A 26,779-nucleotide genomic window follows, 5' to 3' on the forward strand; every position below is an offset into this window, starting at 1 on the left:
CAACTTGACTCCTGTAGTTAAACATAGTGTGTTGTTAAAAGTTCAGAAGACATGGCAAATCTGTATTGTGTCTTTATTAATTTTTATTTTTTAAATTTGAAGCAGGAGTACTAAGTTTCATATGCACTGAATAAGCACTAAATTTCCAGATGCAGGGCTTCTTTTTGCTGTGCTGAGGCATATCCTAAACAGCCTTTTATACCCTAGATTGTAGAGTGGGATTTCTGCAGCAAACGCAGTGCAGTGTGGACAAAGCCATCTACGTTGCCTTTCTGACTCAGTTGCAGATAGAGATGGCAAGGCTTTTCGAGGTTGTACTAAATGCACAAGGATAGGAACCAGAAGTAGTAGTGGAAAAATAATTTTATGTATTGCTTGAGGACTCCTCTTCATTTTTCTCTCTCTTTCTCTCAGCGACATAGTATGCTTAAGCAACAAGATCTAAGTATTGCCATGGTGGTGACATCACGTGAAGTCTTGAGTGCACTTTCTCAGCTCGTCCCATGTGTTGGTTGTCGTCGTAGTGTGGAGCGCCTCTTTTCCCAGCTTGTAGAATCTGGAAATCCTGCCCTTGAACCCTTGACAATAGGGCCCAAGGGAGTCCTGTCTGTAACTCGAAGCTGTATGACTGATGCCAAGAAGCTTTATACTTTATTTTATGTACATGGGTAAGTATAATCAATTAGGAAAAAATGGTTTGTTAAATTTTTAAACTCAGTGATAGCAGGAGATTTTATTCTAAATTTGGTTGGGACAAAGCTTGATTTCATGTTCAGTACTTTTATATGTGCCCATGACTAAAAATTTCTGTTTTCCTATGGGGAGAGGCAGGATATAAGCACATATGTAATTTGTCAGGTATGATATTACAGAGAAAATCAATAAGGAAGATAGAGAATGAGTAGGCAGAATTAATATGAAGGATGGTTAGGGAAGGCCTCTGATAAAATAACATTGAGTATGGACTTTAACAGAGTGAACTGTGGGGATAGCTGAGGGAAGGCAGAGAAGGAGCAGCAGTGTAAAGCTTCAGATGTTGGGGTTTTCCTGGTACATTTGAAGAACAGCAAGGAAGCCACTGTGGCTGGAGTCAGATGGTTGAAGGGGAGAGTAATAAAAAATAAGGTCAGAGGAATAATAAAAAGCCCAATTATAGAGTGCCATCCTGAGGGTTTTCTTTTTTTAAACTCTGAGTGACATGGGAAGATTTGGGAAGGTTTTGACCAGAGTGACATGTCTGACTTGAAGTTTGACTTATTTTGACCTCTGTTGAGAATAAATGGAAAGGTGGAAGAAGTTCAGAAAAACAGGCTGTTCAGTAATCCATGTGAGATGTAACAGTATGGTGGCCACGGAAGTAATGAGAAATAGTTGGATTGCCCTGGCTGGTGTGGCTCAGTGGATTGAGTGCCAGCTGTCCTGTGAAGCCCAGGGTCGCTGGTTTCTCAGGGCACATTCCTGGTTTGTAGGCCAGGTCCCCAGTTGGGGGTATGAGAGGCAACCCATCAATGAATCTCTCCCACATCAGTGTTTCCCTTTCTCCCTTCCTTTCCTTCTCTCTAAAAGTAAGTAAATAAAATCTTAAAAAAAAAAGAAAAAAAGAAAAAAATCCTGGATATAATTTCAGGAATGAGCCAACAGGACTTTTGGATAGTTTGGACATGGAAGAAGACATCAAGGATGATTCTTCAGATTTGAGGTCTAAAGAGTAGGACAAATGGTTTTCTTCTACTAACATGGATAAGAGTGGGAGGCAGAATTTTGCAGAGTTCACTACTGGGCGTGTTGAGTTTGCGATACTAATTGGACATCCAAGTAGAGTTACAGCTCTGGCCTAGAGATGTAAATTTTTGTTTGTCAGCATGAATACACACACGCACATGCGCACACACATACGCACTACAATATACGGGGTCCGGCAGAAGTAAGGCTTGCTTGAGTGTGGCTGGCAGGGTATGTGAGTGTCCGCATGAGATGGACAGCAATTCGAACATTTCACCTAAAATGTCAAATGGGGTACTCGCGTGTGATACTGTTATGTTACAGAGTTACATGCTTTTGATTTTGTAATAAAAGATTTTATAATAAACAAGGGCTGTTATTTGTGCCAGACCCTACCTTCACCTCTAAATAGGAAAGCCCCACGATTTGGTCTTCAGACCTCTTCTCTTTTTCTGTGCACACACTCTTTGATGATCATATCTCACCTCATGGGTTTAAATGTGTGTGTGTATATAATATTCCACATGTATTCATATACTATATATGCAGTTTAAATACTATATTATAGTTTAAATACTATATACGAGGAGGGAACCAAAAAACAAATCATTTATAAAAATTGTGTATTCTTACATGTTTAAACTTCGGTCACCTTCAAAGTACTTTCCATTTGATGCAATACACCTATCGATATTTTTTTCTCTCACCTCATGGGTATATATGTATATGTATTTGTGTGTGTATATAATATTCCATATGTTTTGTGTATGTGGTCCCTGTATATATACATACTGCATACACAGACACACATATATGAGGGGACCCCCCAAAAACCTGTAATTATCTTCTGGAGAATGGTCCTTTGGTAATATAGGCTTCTGCCTCTAGGTGAGTGTTGGAGGAACTCATTTATGTCAGTGTGCCAGCTGGCTTCATTGTGAGAGGCTGCTTTGGGCTTCAGTGACCTTTTTTTGAACACTCTTTAAAAACATTTGCCCATTTCATGATAGGTGATTTATGAGCACACCTGCCCACACTGTGCTGAGTGTTCAACAGTTTTTGACCAAAAACAGCATGACCCCCACCCTCCCTATTCACCTGATCTTGCCCCAAGTGACCTTTTTTTTTGGTTTCCCCGGATGAAAAAATTCTCAAAGGGCAAAATTTTTCCAATGTGAAAGAGGTGAAACAAAAAACGGCAGATGCACTAAAAGGCAACAAAATTGATGAGTTCAATAACTGTTTTTGAGCAGTGGAAAAAAGTGTCTCAATAGGTGTATTGCATCAAATGGGGAGTACTTTGAAGGTGACTAAAGTTTAAACATATAGGAATAAATACACAGTTTTTATAAATAAATTTTGTTTTTTTGGTTCCCCCTCATATATAATATTTAAACTATAAATACAGTATTTAAACCACATATATTGTATGTAAATATATATATGGAAATATTGTACACACACATACATATAACGTTTAAACACATGAGGTGAGATATGATCATCAAAGAGCATGTGCACAGAAAAAGAGAAGAGGTCTGAAGACCAAATCCTGGGCTTTCCTATTTAGATGTGATGGTAGAGACTTTGGATTTTTATTCTGCCTGAGAAAAGAAACTTTAGAGGGTTTTTAACACAGAAAAAACATAATGGGATTTTTATTTTGAAAAGATCACTCCAGCTGCTAAGTGAAACTTTGGAATGTAAAAGCAAAGGGTGGTAGCAAGGAGACCATTTGGGAAGCCAGCTGTTGCACTTTACTAAACTACAGAGAATAGGGCAAAGGTCGTCATGGTGGAGGTGATGAGAAGTGATTTGTTTCTGGATATACATAAAAGTTAGGGTGTGGGGTGTGGATATTAGCTGTACATATTTCTGTATTTGCATAAAATTTCTGTTGATGACTCCTCATCAAGGATATAGTAGGTTCCGATAATGTTTGGACAAGGGAAGGTGGCTAAGAGCCAGGTAGCAGTCAGTTACAGAGTGCTAGGCACAGTGCTAGATTAAGTGCAGATGCAGGGATGAATGAGACAGATGCAGTCTGGGGGAAGGAGTGTATTGATAGAGCAGGTCTCTTAACATTTTGACAGACTGAGAATAGAATAGGAAGACTAATATACAGTCTCTTTTGGGTTAGAATTTGCTGAGAAATTTTCAAAGTAAGTGCTGTGTCTCTAATACTTCAAATATACTCTCACTAAAAGCCAGTAAATATTTCAAAAATGTTGAAGAAAATATATATTAATAAAATCTTTAATGGTTTATTTTTAATTAGGTCCAAATTAAATGACATGATAGATGCTATTCCAAAAAGTAAAAAGAACAAGAGATGTCAGTTGCACTCCTTAGATACGCACAAACCAAAACCTTTGGGGTAAGTAGAATTGACTACCAAGATACTTTGTTAAAATTACAAATGTTGATTATGTTTAGTAAAAAGAACGAAAACACTGCTAGTCTTATTTCTTTAATTGGTTACATTATAACAAAGGTCAAAATAAGTATCTCCTACTTATGTAGGCCTTTCTGATACTATACAGATTCTCAGTATAGGTTTGAGTTTTTCAAAAAGGTTTCTTATATGAAATGTATTTCAGAGGAAAGAGGTAGAGATGTTTGTGGAAATTTATGTAGCCAATATAAGTTTTTCATAGTAATATCATTTTTAATTTACTTAGTATTTATATATTAACAATATTAATAAATATATTAATATAATAATTACATAGACAATTAAATATTCACACTTAATCGTCAAATGATATTTAAATATCTAACACATTAAATGATACTAATATGTTAAATACATTAACATATTAAGTGATATATTAATATATATACTAATTATATTAATATGTAGCTTATATTTCTTGTCTTATTTGTAGATCTTTCTAAAAGATTAAGAAAAGGCTTAATCAGTTATAGTAATGTTTATTTATGTAACTAATTCGAAGTTTTCTTCTTGGTTAGGTGCTACAATGCCCAAGGTTGCTTCTGCCCTCATCTCCCAGCACAATATCACAGTTGCCCCTACAGAGTTGCTTGGGGTTGTGGGTGGTAAGGAGAAGCCATGGAATTTGAAGGGAGTTTCTGAGAAATAACTCTTGTTTTGGAGAGAAAGGGATACTGGAAAATTATACTTATGAATTAGTTTCAAAAATTAGTTTTCAGTATCTCCTTGAAAATGTTGACAGCATTGTTGTATGTATAGATGTTTATCTCCCTGATAAAAAGACCTTGACGACCAGGTGGTTGTATGTTAGTTATCTATTAATAAGGTTTATTTTTTTTCTGTAATCAGAAACAAATATTTTTAAAAATTTTTATTATGAAAACTGTCAAACACAGAGAAAAGTAGATACAAGGATCCCCCTTCCCCAAATGCCTTCGCCAAGATTCAGTAGCAGTTACTGAGATTTGGCACATTGGCTTTGCTTATCCACCCTTTTTTTGCTGCAGCATTTTCAAGCAAGTCTTGGGCATCATGTTGTATTCCTGCATGTTCCCACTTGTATCTCTAAATATATGGACATTTTCTTTCATTACAACGTCTGCCATTACAACATCTAACAGAGTTAACTATAATAATCTAATATCCAGTTTGTAGTCAGATTTTTTCAACTGTCTCATAAAGTGTCTTTTTACATTGATTTGTTAGAATTAGGATCCAAACAAAAACCACATATTACATGGTTTCTAAATGTGAGAGTACTCTGAATCCAGTAAAAGCTCTACATAATGTAAAATGGTTATCTAAGGATAATGATTATTTCACATATTACTTGATTTAATATTAAGTATCTTTAGAGAATTCCTGAGTTTGTGAATGCAAAATCTAGTTGGATTTTCTCATAAGACAGTAACCTTTACTGACCTGTTGGCTAAACCGACAGAATAGTATGGTACAATAAAAAGCCTGCCTTCTGTTTTTTTGTTGTTGTTGTGCATATTCTTCATCGAGGAACTAAAAAGTAACAGGTACTCTAGCATCTTACATATCTGTACTTGTTGCCACCCTCGTTCAAACACCAATTCTTCCCTTTGGATTCTGTCTCCCCTCATTCTCAATGAATTTTCATCATTAGTTTTCTACTTTCATTGAATCAACATACAGTTGTGTTTTCTGATGTCTCAGCTTAAAACTAAATAAACCTCCACAGACTTCACATCTCCCTGCAGCTACAGCACTACCACATGGAATGTAAATGTTTTAGAAGGTTGTTTGCTGAGTTATGAAATAGTATGGATGGAGTTAGTTGATTTTAAGCAATGTCTCCTGAGGTAGCTTTGGTTATTCCCACATGCTATATGGAGAACAGACCAGGGAGTATAGTTGGCTAGCCAAGGCTCCCTCTCTTCCACTTTGGATAGTCACTGCCATTGTATGCTACTGTGATTCTCCCTTTTATATGTTTCCACTGTTCCCCCTTTTTCTGTTTAGACTTTATCCAGGGAAAGTATAGTCCAGTTGATTAGGTTTCAGCCAATTGCAACAATTCCTGAGAGTATTCTTATGTCCATGCAAGTAAACCCAAGTTTTTTTTTGTTTGTTTTTTTTTTGTCTGGGAGTAAGTTTGAGATTGAAAGAAAGGTCTAGGCCAGTAGCCGATGGTTCGAGATTACCTTAGAGAATGATACATAGGACCACCAAGAGGAAGAGTAGACTTAAACAGAAGAATGCCAAGGGATTCAATGTAATGGTATAATAGTAGAACTCAGTAAAGAAACTTGAAAAAGAGTGGCCAGAGAGGAGGAAACCAAGGGAAAACAGTATTTTTAGGAGGGTCTGGTCAGCTGTATTGACTACTGCTTGGGTCAGCAATGACCTAAAAGTGCCTCTTAGCTGTAGCAAAGCTGACACAGTTGGTGATCTTGATGAGCAGCTCTGTGGGTTGAGTGGAAGCTGAATCCAGATCGCAGTGGATAGGTGAATGCAGTGTAAGGTTGTAATGGATTAAGCTGTGAGTGGAAAGTATGGACGTAGAACAAGGAAGTGGAGAGATTTCTTTTTCAAAAAGTTCATCTTGAATGGAAGGAGTAATATAAAAACATTTGGTGTAGAGAGATTATGGATAAGATCTTGATTTGAGGTGTAGAATATATTTTTCAAAAGCTTTTTTAGGGACTTCCAGCCAAGATGGAGGCATAGGTGGACACACTGCCTCCTCGCACAACCAAAATTAAGGACAACAAAAATTTAGAAACAAAAAAACAACCAGAATAGACAGAAAATTGAACTGTACAGAAGTCCTGACAACCATTCATCCGGACCGGTGAGAGGGGCAGAGTTGGCCGGTGGAGAGGTGTCGCAGCAGGAAAAAGCATTGGCTGGCAGACCTGGGTGCACAGGGCACAGGTGGCGGATAGCAGACCCCAGTGGTAGGCCCCAGGCATGGGCGAGAGGAGGCAATGAGCAGATCCAGTGAGGTGCGCAAGGCAGCTGGTTGTCCACAGTCACACATTTGTGCACAGATAAACCAGGTGAAAATGGGCAGCGAGACAGACCTCGAAAGCCAGGGCCCCAGCACCGGGAAATAAACCCTAAAAGCACTGATTGAAAACACCTGTGGGAGTTGAGGTGCTGGAAGATACTCCCAATCTCACAGGAGAGTTTGTTGAAGAGACCCACACGGTCCTAGAATGCACACAAGCCCACCCACCTGGAAACCAGCACCAGAAGGGCCCGATTTGCTTGTGGGAAGTGGCAGAGGGGACCAAAAGCTGACAGCAGAGCAAACGCCATTGTTCCCTCTCAGATTCCGCCCTCACATACAGCATCACAACCCAGCGACTGGGGTGCCCCGCCCTGGTGAACACCTAAAGCTCCGCCCCTCACTACGTAACAGGTGCCACCAGACCCCCTAAGAAAAATGGCTCAAATGGAAGAACAAACCAAAGCCTCAGAACCAATACTTTTAAGCGACCGAGAGATAGCCAACCTATCAGGTGCACAGTTCAAAGCACTGGTGATCAGGATGCTCATAGACTTGGTTGACTTTGGTCGCAAATTATATGAAAAAATGAAGGCTACAATAATTGAAATGAAGAAAAATGCACAGGGAACCAATAGTGATGGAAAGAAAGCTGGGTCTCACATCAATGGAGTGGACCAGAAGGAAGGAAACAACATACAATCAGAAAAGAATAAAGAAACAAGAATTCAAGAAAATGAGGAGAGGCTTAGGAACCTCCAGGACATCTTTAAACGTTCCAACATCTGAATTATAGGGGTACCAGAAGGAGAAGAGAAAGAGCAACAAGTGGAAAACTTATTTGAACAAATAACAAAGGAGAACTTCCCCAATCTGGCAAAGGAAATAGACTTCCAGAAAGTCCAGGAAGCTCAGAGAGTCCCAAAGAAGTGGGACCCAAGAAGGAACACACCAAGGCACGTCATAATTACATAAGCCAAGGTAAAAATGAAGGAGAGAATCCTAGAAGCAGCAAGAGATAAGGAGACATTCACCTACAAAGGAGTTCCCATCAGACTGTCAGCTGATTTCTCCAAAGAGACCTTGCAGGCAAGAAGGGGCTGGAAAGAAATATTCTAAGTCATGAAAGGCAAGGACCTACATCCAAGATTGCTCTATCCAGCTAAACTTTCATTTAGAATGGAAGGGCAGATAAGGTGCTTCTCACATAAGGTCAAGCTAAAGGAGTTCGTCATCACCAAGCCCTTATTTTATGAAATGCTAAAGGGACTTACCTAAGAAAAAGAAGGTAGAAAACATGCACAGTAAAATGACAGCAAACTCACAATTCTTAACAACCACACCTAAAACAAAAACAAACTAAGCAAACAAGTAGAACAGGAACAGAACCACAGAAATGGAGATCACATGGAGGGATAGCAACAGGGGAGTGGGAGGAAGAGTGGGGGGGAAGGTACAGAGAACAGGTAGCATAGATGGTAGGTAGAAAATAGACGGGGAGGGCAAGAATAGTATGGGAAATGTAGAAGCTAAAGAACTTATGACACATGGACATGAACTGAAGGGGGGGGCATGTGGGTGGGAGGGGGTGTGCAGGGTGGAGGGGAGTGAAGGGGGGTAATGGGACAACTCTAATAGCATAATCAATAAAATATATATATTTTTAAAAAGCTTTTTTAGGGTAATTCTTTTGTATCTCGATGTGGAATAATCATTCCCCAGCTCTGATTTCATAAACCTTTGTCTCAGTTATGAGAACTTGAGTTTGAGACTTTTGGGAGATAAAGATCACTCAAACATAATTAGAAAAAGAGGAAATATGGGAGCTGAGAGAAGGATATAACATGGAAGGCAGAGCAGGAGTTGAGGTTTTGTTTAAAAAAAATAAAGAGCGCTGGTCCTTGAACCCTTATTAGAGGGAATAGGGAACTGAAATAAGTGTGCGTGTGTGTGTGTGTGTGTGTGTGTGTGTGAGAGACTAATGTTACATGGTGGGTAGGGGGTTGAGAAATACTTAACTATATAGAGTAGATTAAGTAAAGATTCAGAGGCTTTTTCCATTTCATGCATCCAAGGATAGTGAATTTCTGGTACTGTAGTGAGACCTGCAGAAGAACAGGCAGGAGCCAGTAGTTCAGAATTGTGCAAAATTAAGAAGAATCACTGAATGGAATATAGACACAGATTTCTCTGGGAGTGAACACTTCAATAAAACAAAACACGTGACCAGCGCCACATTGAAACCTGTGGGCAAGGGAGGGCCTGGGAGGTTTTTAGTAAGTTTTAAAAAATTTGTATAGTACTTATTACTAATTTAGGCTGTATAAAGTATTCATCTTAGTATCCTATTTTTATTTTAGTATATATGAAAATTTATTTACCATAAGATTCATCTGTGACTTTCCCAGTTAACTTGTGAACGTAAAGGCAGATATGAATTTTGTGGCCATGGACTAGCTATAAGATCACATCGAGTAGATCAAAAGTTGTTATAATTTTCAATTTTCTGAATATCGGGTCACATTTATGGGTGAAAATACAATTTTTTCAGCCCTTTTGGCCTTAAAACATTCCAAGTACATTTGCTCATAAAATGCTTAGTATATTAACCGGTTGCTATCTTGATAAATATAAATGCTGTTCAATTGTATGAGGTAAACTTAATAGTTGAGCAGGTTTTTATATAAATATATGAGCATGTTTAAGTAGCATTTTAATATGCTTAAAGTGCATGTAATTATATATATATATATATACAATTTGCTAACATACTAATATTTTAATGTAATAAAGAGTTCATGATTTTAATATAGACTATAGAAATTATTCCTTCAGATCTCGATGTCACTAAGCTTTGTACTGTACTATACTACAGTGAAGGGAGCAGTAGCAGTGTCAGTTCAGAGAAGTTAAGTACAGATAAGAGAAGTAGTGAAGACCACAGGAAGGACAGCAAGTGTAGGATCATTTTGCATTATGGACCTTTCCAGGGACCAGCCAGGTAAAATCAAGCAATCCTTTACTCCGCTTTTTAAAGTGCTTTTACCCTTATGTATTTCTCCTTCTTACTAATATTTCTTTCTTTCTGCAGAGGTTGTTGGATGGATGTATGGGAACTAATGTCCCAAGAATGCAGGGATGAAGTTGTTTTAATTGACTCTAGTTGTCTTTTAGAAACACTAGAAACATATCTGCGAAAACACAGGTAAGTGTAAAGGTCATCATGGTGTAGTCGAAAGGTGCTTAGCTTAGGTTATCCGGAGTAACCCGTCCTGACTTCCTTCAGTGACAGGCTTTCCATCAGTACCTGGCACTGGACCCAGTGTAGTGTTAAGTAGGTAGTTCCTGTGTGGGATGACTCTCAGTGTCAGCCTTTGTGTTGAGCCAGCATCTCTCTCTTTCTCTTTTTTTTTTAAATTTTTATCTGTTGGTTTCCACGTTAGCCTTTCAAGAAACACAGAATGGCTAAATTGACTAAAATGTACTTAATTTTGGAAACTCTAGTACTCTTTGTTATTATGATAGAAGCATTTCATGGTGTTATTTTCAAAATTAAAGTTAGCAGCTTTCACTTAGTAATATTTTTATTTTTTTCTTCCATATAGTAATAGTATGTCTTCTATATATATATATATATATATATATTTGTCAAAACCTAAAATAGAGTTGGGACCTATATGCTTCATGTACTAAAAAGTAACTTCAGATTTTTATTTTTTAGAGTACTACTTTACAAAGGAATTTCCTAAGTGTCACTTACATTTGGAAATTTATAGGGATGGGATAGTGCAGTAGGAAACTGGTAAGGGAGCCATCAGGAGATGCTGTTCTTGTGGGGAGTTGTACTGTTTTAATTGAATTTGTTACGGGTTGGATTTTTGGTTGTGTGTTCTTTGACTTTGGGATAAATATATAGTTACTTAGGAGATGCTTCTAGAAAACAAAAATTAATGATAAAAACTGGCATTATCAAGATTGGTGTGTATATGGCAATGAGCTGAATGACCTAACCCTGTACCCTGCATACTAAGTTTATTAGGTGTTTTTCTAATATATATATGAAGATCTTATTTATTTATTTAGAGAGAGGGGAGGGAAAGGAAAAGACACGTTGATGTGAGAGACAAACATATATCAGGTGCCTCTTGCACGCCCTCAGCTGGGGACCTGGCCTGTAACCCAGGCATTTGCCCTGACCAGGAATTGAACTGGTGACCTTTCAGTTCACAGGCCGGCACTCAGTCCACTGAGCCACACCAGCCAGGGCTGTGTTTTTCTTTTTTTTCAATTACAAACGTGGTTTATTATACCCAAGACAGTATAGAATGTACTGATTATTTAGAATCTACTTATAGATTCCTTCTTCTTTTAATAGGAATTGATCTTTGTATTCAGTATGAACTGGTCTATCAAAAGACAGCTTTTCTTTTTTTGGTGGTAAATTACTAGTTACTAGAGCTAATATTTTGGAGTTTCCTATAATAATTGTGGATATTTTATGTATTGGGGGCAATATTTTTTATTTATAAGAAGGTGGGGTCCATTTTGTAAATATCTTAAGGGTAGGAAGCAGTGTGATTAAGAGAAGGGAGTAAGAGAAATTGTACTGGAATCAGATGGGCTCAAGGGATGCTTCTGGAAGTAACATCATCATGGCTGCCCAAGGAGAACCCCAGGTTCAGTTCAAACTTATATTGGTTGGTGATGGTGGGACTGGGAAGAGAACCTTCATGAAACGTCATCTGACTGGTGAATTTAAGAAGTATTTAGCCATCTTGTGTGCTGAGGTCCATCCCCTCATGTTCCACACCAACAAAGGAGCTATTATAAGTTCAGTGTGTGGGATACAGCTGGCCAGGAGAGGTTCAGGGGATTGAGAGACAGCCATTACACCCAAGAATGGTGTGCCATTACAATGTTTGATGTAACTTCTAGAGTTACTTACAAGAGTGTGCCTAACTGGCATAGAGATCTGGTAGGAGTGTGTGGAAACATTCCCATTGTGATAGGTGGTAACAAAGTGGAAATTAAGGACAGGAAAGTTAAGGCATAATCAGTTGTCTTCCACCAGAAGAGAAATCTTCAGTACTGTGACATTTCTGCCAGAAGTATCTACAGCTTGAAAGGCCCTTCCTCAGCCTAGCTAGAAAACTAATTAGAGACCTTACTTGGAGTTTGTGGCTGTGCCTGCTCTTGCCCCACCAGAGGTTGTCACAGACCCAGCCTTGGCAAGACAATACGAGCATGGTCTGAAGGTTGCTCAGACCACTGTTCTCTCGGATGAGGATGACAACCTGTGAGAAAGGGCAGCTGGAGCCCAGTGTTAGAAGTCTCTCTCTTTTTTTTTTAATATCTCCACAAGAAAACAGGGCGAAAGTGATTTTTAAATGTCTAAAGTACTTTTTTGTCATTACTTTTGTTAGTGGACTTCTTTGAGCACTTAATAATAAAATTTGGTGACACTATTTAGCCAGTTAAGTAGTAAGGTAGTATATTACTGTATTAAAACTGAGGTCTTAGGAGACTGTGAAATCTCTGCGTTCGAATATGTTTTTATCCCTGGCTGGTGTGGCTCAGTGGTTGAGTGCTGCCTGTGAATCAAAAGGTCGCCTGTTTGATTCCTGGTCTATGGCACATGCCTGCGTTACGGGGCCAGGTCCCCAGTAGGGGACACATGCAAGAGGCAGCCACACACTGATGTTTCTCTCCCTCTCTTTCTCTCTCCTTTCCCCTTTCTAAAAAATAAATAAATGAAATCTTAAAAAAAATGTTTTTAAAGTTTATGTGCAAGGTTATTTTTGGAAAAAAATCACTTTCATTTGTATGGCTGTTGTATTTTTATTTTTATGTTTTTTTAAAGATTTTATTTACTTATTTTTTTAGAGAGGGAAGGGAGGGAGAAAGAGAGAGAGAGAGAGAAACATCAATGTACGGTTGCTGGGGGTCATGGTCTGCAACCCAGGCATGTGCCCTGATTGGGAATCAAACCTGCAATGCCTGGTTCACAGCCCACACTCAATCCACTGAGCTACGCCAGCCAGGGTGTATTTTTAAATCACTGTTTGCTTATGCTTATGTTATTTATGATTATGTATAATCAAACATATTAAACTACTCTGAGGATTTAAAGCAGTACAATATGGGGGAAATATTTCAAGTTTTATCATCGGTACTGTATGATATTTAACCATTTATTTACCAGAAAATGTAAACTTAACTATTTATAACCTGAAAGGATGGTAGGATTTGTTAATTCTATGTCCTTGTCCATTTCTCTAAGGGAAGGACTTTTTAAAAAAATTGTGGTAAAAGAAAACCATATAATATAAATTATTCCTCTTAACAATTTTCAGGTATATATTACAGTGTTGTTAACTATGTGCACATTGTTATGCAACAGAATGCTAGAATTCTTTTCATCTTACATGACTGAAACTATACCCAATGAACCACTCCCCTTTTTACCCTTGGCCCCATCCCCTGGCAACCACCATTCTATTTTCTGTTACTATGAATTTGATTAGGTAATTTAATATAGGTGAAATCATGCAGTACTGTATTGGTCTTTTTTGTGATCGGCTTATTTTCATTAGCATAATGTCCTCAAGGTTCATCCATTTTGTAACATGACAGAATTTCCTTAATTTTTACAGCTGAATAATATTCCATTGTATGCATATACTATGTTCACATATCAATGTACATTTCCTTAACTGTTGTGAAAAATCCAACAGTGAACATGAGTGCAAATATCTCTTTGAGAGCCTGTTTTCAGTTCTTTAGGTACCCAGCAGTGGATTGCTGGATCATAATGGTAGTTCTATTTTAAATTTTTTGAGGAAATCCCATATTTGCAGTACTGTTTTATAATCCCACAAAGGTTTTAATTTTTCTACATCCTTGCCAACACTTGTTATTTTCTGTGTTTTTTTTTATAGTGGCCGTACTAGTGTATGAGTTGATATTGTATGGTTTTGATTTGCATATTCCCCTGATGACTTTTGATATTGAGCATCTTTTCATGTGCTTGTTAGCCATTTGTATATCTTTGGAGAAGTATCTGTTTATGTCCTTTGCCTACCTTTTAATTGGATGTTTTTGTTAGTGAGTTGTAGTTCTTTATATGTTTTGTATATTAACCTCTTATCTGTTCACAAATATTCCATAGGTTGCTTTTCATTGTGTTGATTGTTTCCTTTGCTACACAGAAGTTTTTAAGATTGATGTTGTTACATTTGTTTATTCTTTTGTTCCCTGTGCTTTTTAAGATTTTATTTCTAGAGAGAAGGGAAGGGTGGGACATAGAAAGGGAGAGAAACATCAATGTGTGGTTGCTTCTCACACACCCTCTAGACCAGGAATTGAACTGGCAACCCTTTGGTTCGCAGGACAGCACTCAACCACTGAGCCACACAAGCAAGGGCAGTTCCCTGTGCTTTTGATGTTATATCTCAGAAATTATCACCTCTTCCAGGGTCATGAAGTTTTTCTGCCCTGTGTTTTCCTTTCTTCTAGGAGTTTTAGAGTTTCGGGTCTTCATGTTTAGGTCTTTAACCCATTTGAGCTTTAAAATTTTCTTTGTCAACATTATTACCTCTGTTTACCAAGTGGGCTTAGAGCCTCTAATTTAGTACACATTCATTTCAAGAAACACAGTTATCTACTGTTGGGCTGGAAAGATGATGTATCAAACTAATGTGTGGCAGCATAAGGGTAAATAATATAGTAAGAAGTGTAAGCCAGTAAGTGGAACACAGGGAAAGGTTGAATTTTAGTTATAGGAATTACAGAAGACTTTTTTAAGGATGGGCGTGACTTAAGCAAATGATAAAGGATGTGGAGACGTGTGGGAAGGAAGCAGAAGAAAAAAGACTTTGGGGTAGAGACACATGAATTTTATGCAGAGTAATCCATTATATATATGGTGTGTGTACCAGGCAGGGTAGAGCGGGTAGGACCATGAAGGGAGAGGTGAACCTTGGGAAGTGTGGCTAGAAATAGTAGGTTGGGTAAAAGAAGAAGTCACTGAATGTCTTAAAAAGTTTGAATTTTATTTGTAGACAGGAGGGTTTTTTTTTTTTTAAGATTTTATTTATTTATTTTTTAGAGAGGAAAGGGAGGGAGAAAGAGAGAGAGAAACATCAATGTGTGATGGCTGGGGGCCGTGGCCTGCAACCCAGGTATGTGGCCTGACTGGGAATTGAACCTGCGACACTTTGGTTCACAGCCCGCACTAACAGGAGGTTTTTAAGCTGAGAGGGAGATAATCAGATTTTTATTTAAAAATCATTTTGGTATGAGAGATGCATTAGGGCTCGAAAAGTGGAAGCAGAAACCAGTTAAGGGTGGGTGGGTTGGGATGGGAGTAAAAGATAGAAAATTGTACTGCAACAACAACTAAAATAATAAATAAGTAAGTAAGTAAGTAAATAAATAAGGGGGAAAAAAAGAAACCAGTTAAGAAGCTTTTTAAAAAGTTGTGTAGGTGCCCAGCTGGCGTAGCTCAGTGGATTGAGCACAGGCTGCGAACCAACGCATCGCAGGTTTGATTCTTAGTCAGGGCACATGCCTGGGTTGCAGGCCACGACCCCTAGCAACTGCACATTGATGTTTCTCTCTCTCTCTCTTTCTCCCTCCCTTCCCTCTCCAAAAATAAATAAATAAAATATTTTTAAAAATTGTGTAGGTGACTTAAAATACAAGAGAGAGTTGAAAGAAGTGACCTACACAGAGGTAAGAAAAGAATTGATACCAATTGGCTCTACCCCTCAATGGGGGACCTAAGGAGAAACTGGAATTAACTGAGATTTTCATCCTGGGCAATTGTGTGAATGATGATGTTCTTAACAGGAATGGAAGGGGACATAGGGAGGGAACAGTGTTACCTTTGGTTTTGGACAGTGAGTTTAACATGTTGGCTATTGGATATCTGTGATGTTTCTCATTTTTCAGTATGGGTCTGGCCCCTAGGCAAGGGCAGGCAGGGACTTGAACAGAGCTGTAGAGTTGAGAATCAGACATGTTATCTGAAGCCACGAGAACAGATGAGCTCACCTAGTAATGAATTTAAATCAAAGAGATAAAAATTTCCTGGTTCTAGCCCTGGCCAGGTGAGTCAGTTGGTTGGAGCATCGCCCTGTGCACCAAAAGATTGTGGGTTCGATCCCTGGTCAGGGCACATATCTAGGTTGCAGATTTGATTACTATTCTGGGCACATATGGATGGCAGCTGATCAGTGTTTCTCTCACATCTTTTACTCTATCCCTTTCTCTTTTTCTAAAATCAATGAACATATTCTTGGGTGAGGATTTAAAAAAAAATTCCTGGTTCTACCACAGCTGAAGAAAAGCAGTTATTAATATTATGAGCTAGGCTTTTTCACTAGACCAAGCTCTTCTTGTTTTAGAAATTTAAAGATAAAGGAACCAGGCTTCCATTTTTTTTTAGACTTTTAAAATATATTTTGATTGATTGGAAAAGGGAGGGAGAAAGAAAGGGACAGAAACATCAGTGTGAGAGAGAAACATCGTTGGTTCCCTCTTGCACACTGCAACCAGACCTTACAACCCAGGTCTGTGCCTGGACTGGAAATCAAACCAGTGACCTCTTGGTTCACAGGCTGTCACTCAGTACACTGAGCCACACCAGCCAGGGCTCTTTTTATCTTACTTGTTGAGTAATGTTTGATTTCTTAAAATTTTGTCATCCTCTACATTCACATGCTCTTCTATACTTTTGCTACATTATATACACTTAAGTTTAAAGCACAGTGCTATGTAAATGTTGTCTATAACTGTATTGTTGCTTCCAGACCCCAAATGCTTAGCTAGTGATGAACTAAAATAAAATGTAGTAAAAACCTGAATCAAGGTTTACTGGTTGAAGATACCGTTTTCAGAGGGTGAAAAGAAAAGGGTCGTACAAGTCATTGGCTTGGAGCCTCTGTTGTTTCATTTCTGACCTGTGCAAATAGCTTTTGAAGTGGAGGTATACTTGTCTTTGGCAACTAATATTTTCTGGTCATGCGTTCTGTGAACTAACAAGTACATAACTGCCTTGTTCTTTTGACCCCTGTGCTTCTCAAGTTTAAAATTTGCAAATGGAGATCTATCTATAGTCCTGTAATCCCTAAATTTGTATTTACCTTGTATATATTTTCCATTGTGTATAGAGGCTTTTTGTTAAATGCTGTACATGAGAAGGCAGTCTCATTGTCTAGTGCACCATTATATCTGTCATGAAATACTTACACATCCAGTTTTTAATTTTGTGGTTTTTCTTTTCAACAGGTTTTGCACTGATTGCAAAAATAAAGTCCTCCGAGCATACAACATCCTTATTGGTGAACTTGATTGCAGCAAAGAAAAGGGCTACTGTGCTGCACTTTATGAAGGCTTACGGTGCTGTCCACATGAACGACACATACATGTTTGCTGTGAAACAGACTTCATTGCACATCTTTTGGGTCGTGCTGAGCCAGAGTTCGCAGGAGGGTATGAGTATGTAATTTGCTAGAATGGGCTATCTAGCGCTTTGCTTCATTTTATTACTAAAAGTTTATTTCCATCACCTGCCTCAGTTCATATGATATATGTATAAATAAAAATGTGCCTGTAAAATTTTTGCTTTCTTTAAAATTTGCGTTTCTTAATTGACTAAAAACAGGGAGAAAGTGTTCTGTGGCATTTGGTTCAGTCCTCTGCTCCTTGTTGCTTGAAGTAGGAAGGCTTTTTTGACTTTCATTGTTACAGATTATCATTTTCATTTGAAAATGATTAGAAGGAATTTTTTTCCTCCTCCATCCATTCATTTCCATATTTAAATTTTGTTCATAATGATGGTTTCCGCATAGGAAGTGGGTTAAAATATACTTTATTAATGTAATTCATGAACTGTGTATATAATTAAATTAGGAACCTAAAATTTTATCTCTGGCTTTGTTGTGAAAATACTAGAAAAGGTTGTTTATAAAATAAATGGAACCCATTTCCCTTTGTGTTTTGTGTACCAACTCTCATTTGAGTGTGTACTTTCTGCTAGGCATTTAGAATACCAAGACTTATTTTACTCCTGAAGTGCTGTGGACACTTCTAAAGACTGGCCTAGAAGGCTTTGCCCATGATTAAATCAGTTCGGCATTGCCTTTCTCCACTTACCCTCAAAAAGAAGAAACAAAACCAAGGAGACATTTGCCATAATTGGAAGGTTAAAGGAACTGTCGTGCCAGCTGCAAGCTGGACATTTGTGTGTGATTTCTGTACTCAAAAATACATCTGTTTAGGGCCAGTTCCTGAATTACGTTATTTTTAACAATATTAGAACTGAGTTCTGCCTGCATGTGTATTTCTCATTGGTTATAAACATGTGTGCTTGTGTATTTATCTATACATTAATTGAGTTTGAATGTATAACTGTCTTGTTATCAGGTTGTTAATAGGTATGTATGAAGATTGTGTTATCCATTTTTTACTGTTCCATTTGAAGTTATTAGGAATTTTGTGTGATTTATTCTCCTTTATAGGCGAAGAGAAAGGCATGCTAAGACAATAGATATAGCCCAAGAAGAAGTTCTGACCTGCTTGGGCATTCATCTTTATGAAAGACTACATCGGATCTGGCAAAAACTGAGAGCAGAGGAGCAGACATGGCAGATGCTTTTTTATCTTGGTGTTGATGCTTTACGTAAGAGTTTTGAGGTAAGAACAATGGGCTCCTTTGGTGTCCGAGATTGCTGAGTCAAATTATTGGACTGAATCTTTATATAAACTACCGGTCTCACCTCGCCTCAGGGCTGCAATCCACTGATACAGTGTCATGGCTTTTGGGGAGTTTGGGGAGGTTGGGGAGGGGTTTTTGTGGGGAACTGGAACTTAGAAGTAGTTTGTGGATTTTTTTTTTGTCGTGTTACTCTATAAGCCTTGGCTTTTTAGACTTTCAGAAAACTGAAGTTGGTGATTATTTAACAAGATGCTGTGATGAAACATAACTAATGAAAAGTTAAGAGCAGTCCAAAAATAAGCAACAAAATTAGAAACTGGTAATGAGCCCCAGTTTGCTTGCTAATGTCCAATAATGTGAAGTAAATGCTGTCAAAATGCCATGATGTAAGAACTACTCTGGCCCTGGACAGGTAGCTCAGTTGGTTAGAGCATCATCCCAATATGCCAAGGTTGTGGGTTCAGTCCCCTGTCAGGGCTCATACAAGAATCAACCAGTGAATGCATAACCAAATGGAACAACAAATTGATGTTTCTGTCTCTCTTTCTCTTCCTCCTTTCCTCCTTTCCCCCTTTCCTCCTTTCCCCCCTCAAATCAATAAATACAATTTTTTAAAAAAGAACTTACAAGGACACTGAAGGCTTTCCATAATAATATTGGTGTTGGGTTTAGTGTTTGTGACTTCGTAACCGTTTTTTCAGTTACACCCTGTACAGCATAAATTCTTGGCTAGTGAATATTTCATTATATTCTAGGATATGGTTGTAATCCTTTACCTTGTTCACCAGTCCCTTTTGAGAATGGTCTGAAAGCTACAAGCCTTCCCCCCCAGCAACCCCCCTCCCCCCCTGCCGAAGCCTGATGTGAATTTAAAGCACTGTTCTGGGGAGTCTGAGATTTGTACTAGTTCTTGCTGAACAGATTTCCTATCCCTTTTCTCTTTGTATGTTTCTGTCTTCAGAAACTATATCATCTAATCAGGTTAAATAATTTCATTGTGTGAAGAAATGAATGTTTACTTTGCTGTGCTAAAATTCTGAAATTTTCAAATTAGAATGTGCTGGAGGAGTGTATATAAGTCTGCTTTTCCATACGGATTAGTTATATATTCACTTCCTGAGTAGATTTTAAGACTGTTAATCACTCAAGTTAGGAAAATTTGAGATTCTTTGTGGAGACTATTAGACAGAACTGCAGCATGAAATACCAGTTTCTGTGTTTGTGGTTTAATTTAAAATTAAAGATGAGAATTTTTATGGAAAGTAAAGGAAGTTTTGACTAATTCACTCTCAACTTTGTTTCTGTAATAGATGACTGTGGAAAAAGTACAAGGTATTAGCCGATTGGAACAACTGTGTGAAGAATTTTCAGAGGAGGAACGAGTACGAGAACTCAAGCAAGAAAAGAAACGCCAAAAACGGAAGAACAGACGAAAAAATAAATGTGTATGTGACATTCCAACTCCCCTACAAACAGCAGATGAGAAGGAAGTAAGCCAAGAGAAGGTAGTATTCTTTAATACTGACTCATGAATAGATAATATTGCTGTTTGCTAGATTTTGGCATTTTTACTGTGCCTTTTCCAGAATGTGGGCTCCTGCCTTTTTTCCTACTATAATCTGTATAAGGCAAAAGTTTTATTGTCACGTGTTTTATAAAGACAGTGTTGGATAGTTATCTTTTCCCCCAACCTCAGTATGCTGTTAAATCAAAATCCAAATGTGGAAAGTTCTCAACTTTTTGGTCTCAGGACCCCTGTGCATTCTTAAAAATTAAGGTGCCCATGAACTTTTGTTTATGTAGATTAATACTTGTCAACATTTAGTGTATTAGAAATTAAAATGGGGAAATTGAAAAGTATTAATTCTTTTAAAAATAATAGTCTTATTATATATTAACATGAATAACTTTTTTAAAAAGCTGTTTCCTTTTTTTTAAGACTTTATTTATTTATTTTTAGAGAGATGGGGAGGGAAGGAGGGAGGTAGAGAAATATCAATGTGTGGTTGCCTCTTGAACGACCCCTACTGGGACCTGGCCTGCAACTCAGGCATGTGTCCTGACTGGGAATCAAACTGGCAACCCTGTGGTTCACAGGCAGGCACTCAGTCCACTGAGTCACACCAGCCAGGGCTAAAAAGCTATTTTCAGAAGACAAGGTGAGAAGGGTGGTATTATTTTGTATTTTCGTCAATCTCTTTTAATATTTAGCTTAAAAGGAATCAGGTAGATTCTCATATCTGCCTCTGCATTCAGCCTGTTTTCCGATACTGTTTGCTTGGTTGAAGCACAAAGAAAGTCTCACAAACGTAAATGGTAGGATAAGGGATGAGTATTCTGATATAAACTTTTTTGGATAGTTGCTCGGTATTCTTCTTTGGCATTACAACTCAACAAATGGTAGTTTCTTAAAGATTATTTGCAGTGTGGACCCTGACACCTTATCAGTGACCTTTTCATACTCTGTTATTTAAAATCCATTGGTCTGCCTTGCACTTGAATAGATCTTTCATTCATGCATGATTTGGTAACATAATGCATGGGTTATTGGGAAGATTCTGGTTCACTGAGTATCTTCCTAGATATTGACATTTCATTATATAATATCAGATCATCAGGTGAAAACCACTACTGACCTCATCAGAGAGGTTTTTTAATTATTGGGAAGCTTCAAACTCGTTGCGCTTGCATATACAAGTTTTCAAAATTGTGATTGTAGTCTGAGAGATTGAATTTTATCATTGACAACAAATACTGTCCATTGCTTTCTTTGAAGTGACAGGCTGGCTTCATTCATTTTTGAGAAAATGTTTTTTAAACATCCAGTCTCTTATTCTTTCTTTCAAGTGAAATTGGTGTTCCAGGGAAAATAGCAGGTAGTTCAGCTTGCAACTCACAATTGCACAAGTACTTTTCCTTAAGACAATGATTGTTCTTTGGTATTCAGCAAAAGTGCTTTAAGCATACTTCCCATTTGTCACATAGGCTATTAAAAAGGCATCTACTCATGGGTTGATTTTTAATAAAATTAATACTTTTACTACTTCAAAGACATTCATATTAGTGAAATATCTATCATCCATCTATCTCCTGAGAGTGCTTGACAAGTGAAGAATACAGTGATTATTAGTACACTTTGATTGCCACTACCTTGATTTATGCTAAAGCACATGGAACCTTTCCCACTGTTGCTTTTGTACCATTAGTGTAAGTGTCAATACAGTGAAAAAGGCAAATCACATCTTAGTATTATGATTAAAAATAGTTTTGATTTAAGGAACCCTGGGGTCAGCAGGCCACACTTGGAGAACTGCTATCCTAGACTTCCCTGATACCATTAACTCTTAACTTACTTTTAGTTGGTTCATAGTCCTGAAGTGAATTATTAATTTTTCATGATAGTTTTTTTATTGTTAATCTCATAACTCATATATAATTGGTTAATATTAAAGAAATTAAAGTGAAGCCATTATGGAGATAAAGCTTTTTAAAACTGTTTCTTAATGTTGATGCTTAAAGGAAACAGACTTCATAGAAAGCAGCTGCAAAGCCTGTGGCAGCACTGAAGATGGTAATAATTGTGTAGAAGTAATTGTTACCAATGAGAATACATCATGTACCTGTCCTAGCAGTGGCAGTCTTTTGGGGTCCCCTAAAATAAAGAAAGGTAAGTAAATGCTGTTTCTTTTTCTTTTTTTAATATATTTTATTGATTATGCTATTGCAGTTGTCCCATTACCCCCCCTTCACTCCCCTCCACTCTGCACACCCTCTCCCACACACATCCCCCCCTTTAGTTCATGTCCATGTGTCATAAGTTCTTTAGCTTCTCCACTTCCCATACTATTCTTGCCCTCCCCCTGTCTATTTTCTACCTACCATCTATGCTACTTATTCTCTGTACCTTTTCTCCCTCTCTCCTCCTCCCACTCCCTGTTGCTAGCCCTCCATGTGATCTCCATTTCTGTGGTTGTATTCCTGTTCTAGTTGTTTGCTTAGTTTGTTTTTGTTTTTGTTTTAGGTGTGGTTGTTAAGAATTGTGAGTTTGCTATCATTTCACTATACATGTTTTTTTATCTTCTTTTTCTTAGATAAGTCCCTTTAATATTTCATAAAATAAGGGCTTGGTGATGATGAACTCCTTTAACTTGACCTTATGTGAGAAGCACCTTATCTGCCCTTCCATTCTAAATGAGAGCTTTGCTGGATAGAGTAATCTGGGATGTAGGTCCTTGCCTTTCGTGACTTGGAATACTTCTTTCCAGCACCTTCTTGCCTGCAAGGTCTCTTTGGAGAAATCAGCTGACAGTCTGATGGGAACTCCTTTGTAGGTTACTGTCTCCTTTTCTCTTGATGCTTTTAAGATTCTCTCCTTCATTTTTACCATGGCTAATGTAATTATGATGTGCCTTGGTGTGTTCCTTCTTGGGTCCCACTTCTTTGGGACTCTCTGAGCTTCCTGGACTTTCTGGAAGTCTATTTCCTTTGCCAGATTAGGGAAGTGCTCCTTTGTTATTTGTTCAAATAAGTTTTCAATCTGTTGCTCTTCCTCTTCTCCTTCTGGTACCCCTATAATTCGGATGTTGGAACGTTTAAAGATGTGAATTCTTGTTTTTTCATTCTTTTCTGATTGTATGTTGTTTTCTTCCTTCTGGTCCACTCCATTGATGTGAGACCCAGCTTTCTTTCCATCACTATTGGTTCCCTGTGCATTTTTCTTCATTTCAATTATTGTAGCCTTCATTTTTTCATCTAATTTGCAACCAAAGTCAGCCAAGTCTGTGAGCATCCTGATCACCGGTGCTTTGAACTGTGCATCTGATAAGTTGGCTGTCTCTCGGTCGCTTAAAAGTACTGTTTGTGGGGTTTTCATTTGTTCTTCTGTTTGAGCCATCTTTTTTTTCCCCGTTTGGTCTGGTCTCTCCTGTTACGTACGAGGGGCGGAGCTTTAGGTGTTCACCAGGGCGGGGCACCCCAGTCTCTGGGTTGTGATGCTGTATGTGGGGGCGGGGTCAGAGAGAGAGCAATGGCGCTTGGTTTGCTCTCAGTTGGACTTCAGTCCCTTCCGCTGCTTCCCCTGAGCAAACTGGGCCCCTCTGGTGCCAATTCCTGTGTGGGTGGGCTTGTGCACCCTGTGGGACTTTCCAACAACCTCTCCTGTGAGGCTGGGAGTCTCTCCCTGTGCCTCAACCCCCACAGGTGTTTTTAGTCAGTGCCCTAAGGCTCTATTTCCCAGCGCAGTGCCTTGCTTCACAGTCGTCACCTCGCTGGGTCTGTAGGTTGTCCTCGGCCAGGGTCTGTCAGCTGCTGCTTTTGCGCCCAGGGTCCACCCACTGCGGTCTTCCAGGCCCCAGATGCCTTAAGGGCCTGGTCCCAATGCTCTCTGCGCCGCAACCTGTGCCCATCTGCCTGACTTCACCCCTCCTACCGGTCTAGAAGAACGGGTCTAGTTTAACTCCTTGGTTGTCCGACTTCCATACAGTTCAGTTTTCTGTCAGTTTTGGTTGTTACTCTGTTTCTTAATTGTTTTTGTCCCTATCTTGGTTGTGCGAGGAGGCACAGTGTGTCTACCTATGCCTCCATCTTGGCCAGAAGTCCATGCTGTTTCTTTTTAAAATTAACTCTTAAGATTTTTTTCTTTTAAATGTGAGAGCTTTAAAGATGCTGTAACCTAGAATTTAGGAATTACTTTGTAGCACCTAGGATATCCTTTAGTCAGACACTTAATATTTCCTTTTTTTAATGATGTTTGATTTGTTAGTATTTGACAAAAACAAAGAAACTGTAAATCCCTAATCATATTTGCATTATTTAATTTACTTTCTACTTTTAATAAACCATCAACTTAAAACTTTTTCCATGGTCCTTAGTTGGTTCATTCTTGTCTTGACATATTTATTGGTATATTGATTGTAACTGTTACCTAATTTATTCTTAGGCTTATCTCCACACTGTAATGGTAGTGACTGTGGATATTCATCTAGCATGGAAGGCAGTGAAACAGGTTCTCGGGAGGGTTCAGACGTTGCCTGCACTGAAGGCATTTGTAATCATGATGAACACGGTAGGTTCAGATTAAGCTTCCCAATCATTCCTGCTACATAGCTGATTGAAGCACATAAATAAGAGATGATCGATTCCTGCAGGTGACGACTCGTGTGTTCATCACTGCGAAGACAAAGAAGATGATGGTGATAGTTGTGTTGAATGTTGGGCAAATTCTGAAGAGAACACCACCAAAGGAAAAAATAAAAAGAAGAAAAAGAAAAGCAAGATGTTGAAATGTGATGAACATGTAAGTGTCATAACTCGCAGTTCTTAAGCCTTTGCTGTAGAGGGAAGAACGACCTATTTTCCTTACAATGGCAAGTGTGCAGTGTAGCTGCTAGGATTTATTTATTGTTTTGAAGAATCAGCACCTTATGCAGTTTCCACTGGTTGCTTATCTTGTGATTTGTCTGTGTGTCTGATGTGGACATTTGTCCACAATCCATGAGAATCATAAATCAGTTCATTCTTTTCATAATTCTTTGAAATGTATTAGCAGTTAGCTTGGTCTTAGTTTTCCCATCTGTAAAATGAAGATAAAGGTCCCTACTGATTAGGTTCTGTGAAGATGAAATGAGATTATGTTGATGGGTTAGCATAGTATGTGGTATGTAGTGTCTAATACATTTCAGCTGCTCTTTTTATTTAGCATTCTTTTAAAATTTTTAATATACTGTTGGCATTTTTTAATTCCTGCCTTTTTACCTGGAAAATCCTTTGCTATGGTTTTAGATCCAGAAGCTGGGAAGCTGTATTACAGATCCAGGTACTCGAGAGACCTCAGGAAATACTGTGCACACAGTGTTTCACCGTGATAAGACCAAAGATGCACATCCTGAAAGCTGCTGTAGCTCTGAAAAGAGTGGTCAGCCACTGCCTTGGTTTGAGCATAGGAAAAATGTACCACAGTTTGCAGAACCTACAGAAATATCATTTGGTCCTGATTCTGGAAAAGGTGCCAAGAGCTTAGTTGAACTTCTTGTAAGTAAGCCATGATGTCTTAATTGTGGATAACTAATTGCTCATGGGTTAGATGTGGAATGGGACAGTATTTTTGAGGGTTTTAAGTTGAGAGTAGGAGAAGGCGGCTCTTAAGAAATCAAGGGCATTGTTTTATTACTTTTTTGGTGACTGCATTCTGTTTTTGCAGCTACTCTAGAGTATATTTTGTCCTCTTTTGTCTCAAAGGTAGAAGAAACTAGTTGGGAGATGGGGGTAGAATTAGCATTATGTCTAGGAATCTGCCTCCTTGAAGAGGAGGGTTATTGTAAGTAAACCACCTATTTTTTTGAAGATTTATTTATAGATTTTAGCCCTGGCTGGTGTGGCTCAGTGGATTGAGTGCCGGCCTGCAAACCCAAAGGTCGTCGGTTTGATTCCCAGTCAGGGCACATACCTGGGTTGTGGGCCAGGTCCCTGGATGGGGGCGTGTGAGAGGCAAGTGATCAGTGTGTCTCTTGCACATTGCTGTTTCTTTTCTTCTCTTTCTCCCTCCCTTCCCCTCTCTCTAAGAGTAAATAAATAAAATCTTTTTTAAAAAATGATTGATTTGAGAGAGAGAGAGAGAGAGAGAGAAACATTAATTTGTTGTTCTACTTATTTATACATTCATTGTTTGCTTCTTATTTATGCCCCAACTGGAGATTGAACCCACAACCTTGGTGTATCAGGACAATGCTCCAACCAACTGAGCCACCAGGCCAGCACAAACTGCCTTTCTGATTGGCAGTTTATAGTAACCACCCTTCCAGAAAAGGCAAAAATATAGAATCTGAAGTAGAGCCCACTTTCTAGGTTACTTCCTTTAGGTGTCATGTAGGATAAAAGTGTAACTGAACTTGGAAAACCTTTCATA

General features: G+C 38.4%; 1 protein-coding gene and 1 pseudogene across 5 annotated transcripts in view; both read left to right on the plus strand.

The window, feature by feature from the left end:
* Positions 1-26,779, plus strand: part of GGNBP2 (gametogenetin binding protein 2) — a 36,802-nt gene that overhangs the window by 8,762 nt on the left and 1,261 nt on the right. For 3 of the 5 annotated variants that reach the window (XM_045837173.1, XM_045837174.1, XM_045837175.1), the window contains exons 4-13: positions 415-668; positions 4,001-4,099; positions 10,249-10,362; positions 17,448-17,657; positions 18,680-18,854; positions 20,187-20,381; positions 22,396-22,543; positions 24,815-24,940; positions 25,023-25,171; positions 25,657-25,905. In XM_045837173.1, the coding sequence (XP_045693129.1) occupies positions 415-668; positions 4,001-4,099; positions 10,249-10,362; positions 17,448-17,657; positions 18,680-18,854; positions 20,187-20,381; positions 22,396-22,543; positions 24,815-24,940; positions 25,023-25,171; positions 25,657-25,905 (1,719 nt within the window). The remainder of the gene's footprint in view (positions 1-414; positions 669-4,000; positions 4,100-10,248; positions 10,363-17,447; positions 17,658-18,679; positions 18,855-20,186; positions 20,382-22,395; positions 22,544-24,814; positions 24,941-25,022; positions 25,172-25,656; positions 25,906-26,779) is intronic. The other 2 variants (XM_045837177.1, XM_045837176.1) reach the window with 2 other exon arrangements.
* On the plus strand, positions 11,759-12,457 carry LOC123817474 (annotated as a pseudogene).

The sequence above is a fragment of the Phyllostomus hastatus genome, unplaced genomic scaffold (assembly GCF_019186645.2).
Source record: "Phyllostomus hastatus isolate PE091 unplaced genomic scaffold, TTU_PhHast_1.1 phas_contig_210, whole genome shotgun sequence".
Lineage (NCBI taxonomy): Eukaryota > Metazoa > Chordata > Mammalia > Chiroptera > Phyllostomidae > Phyllostomus > Phyllostomus hastatus.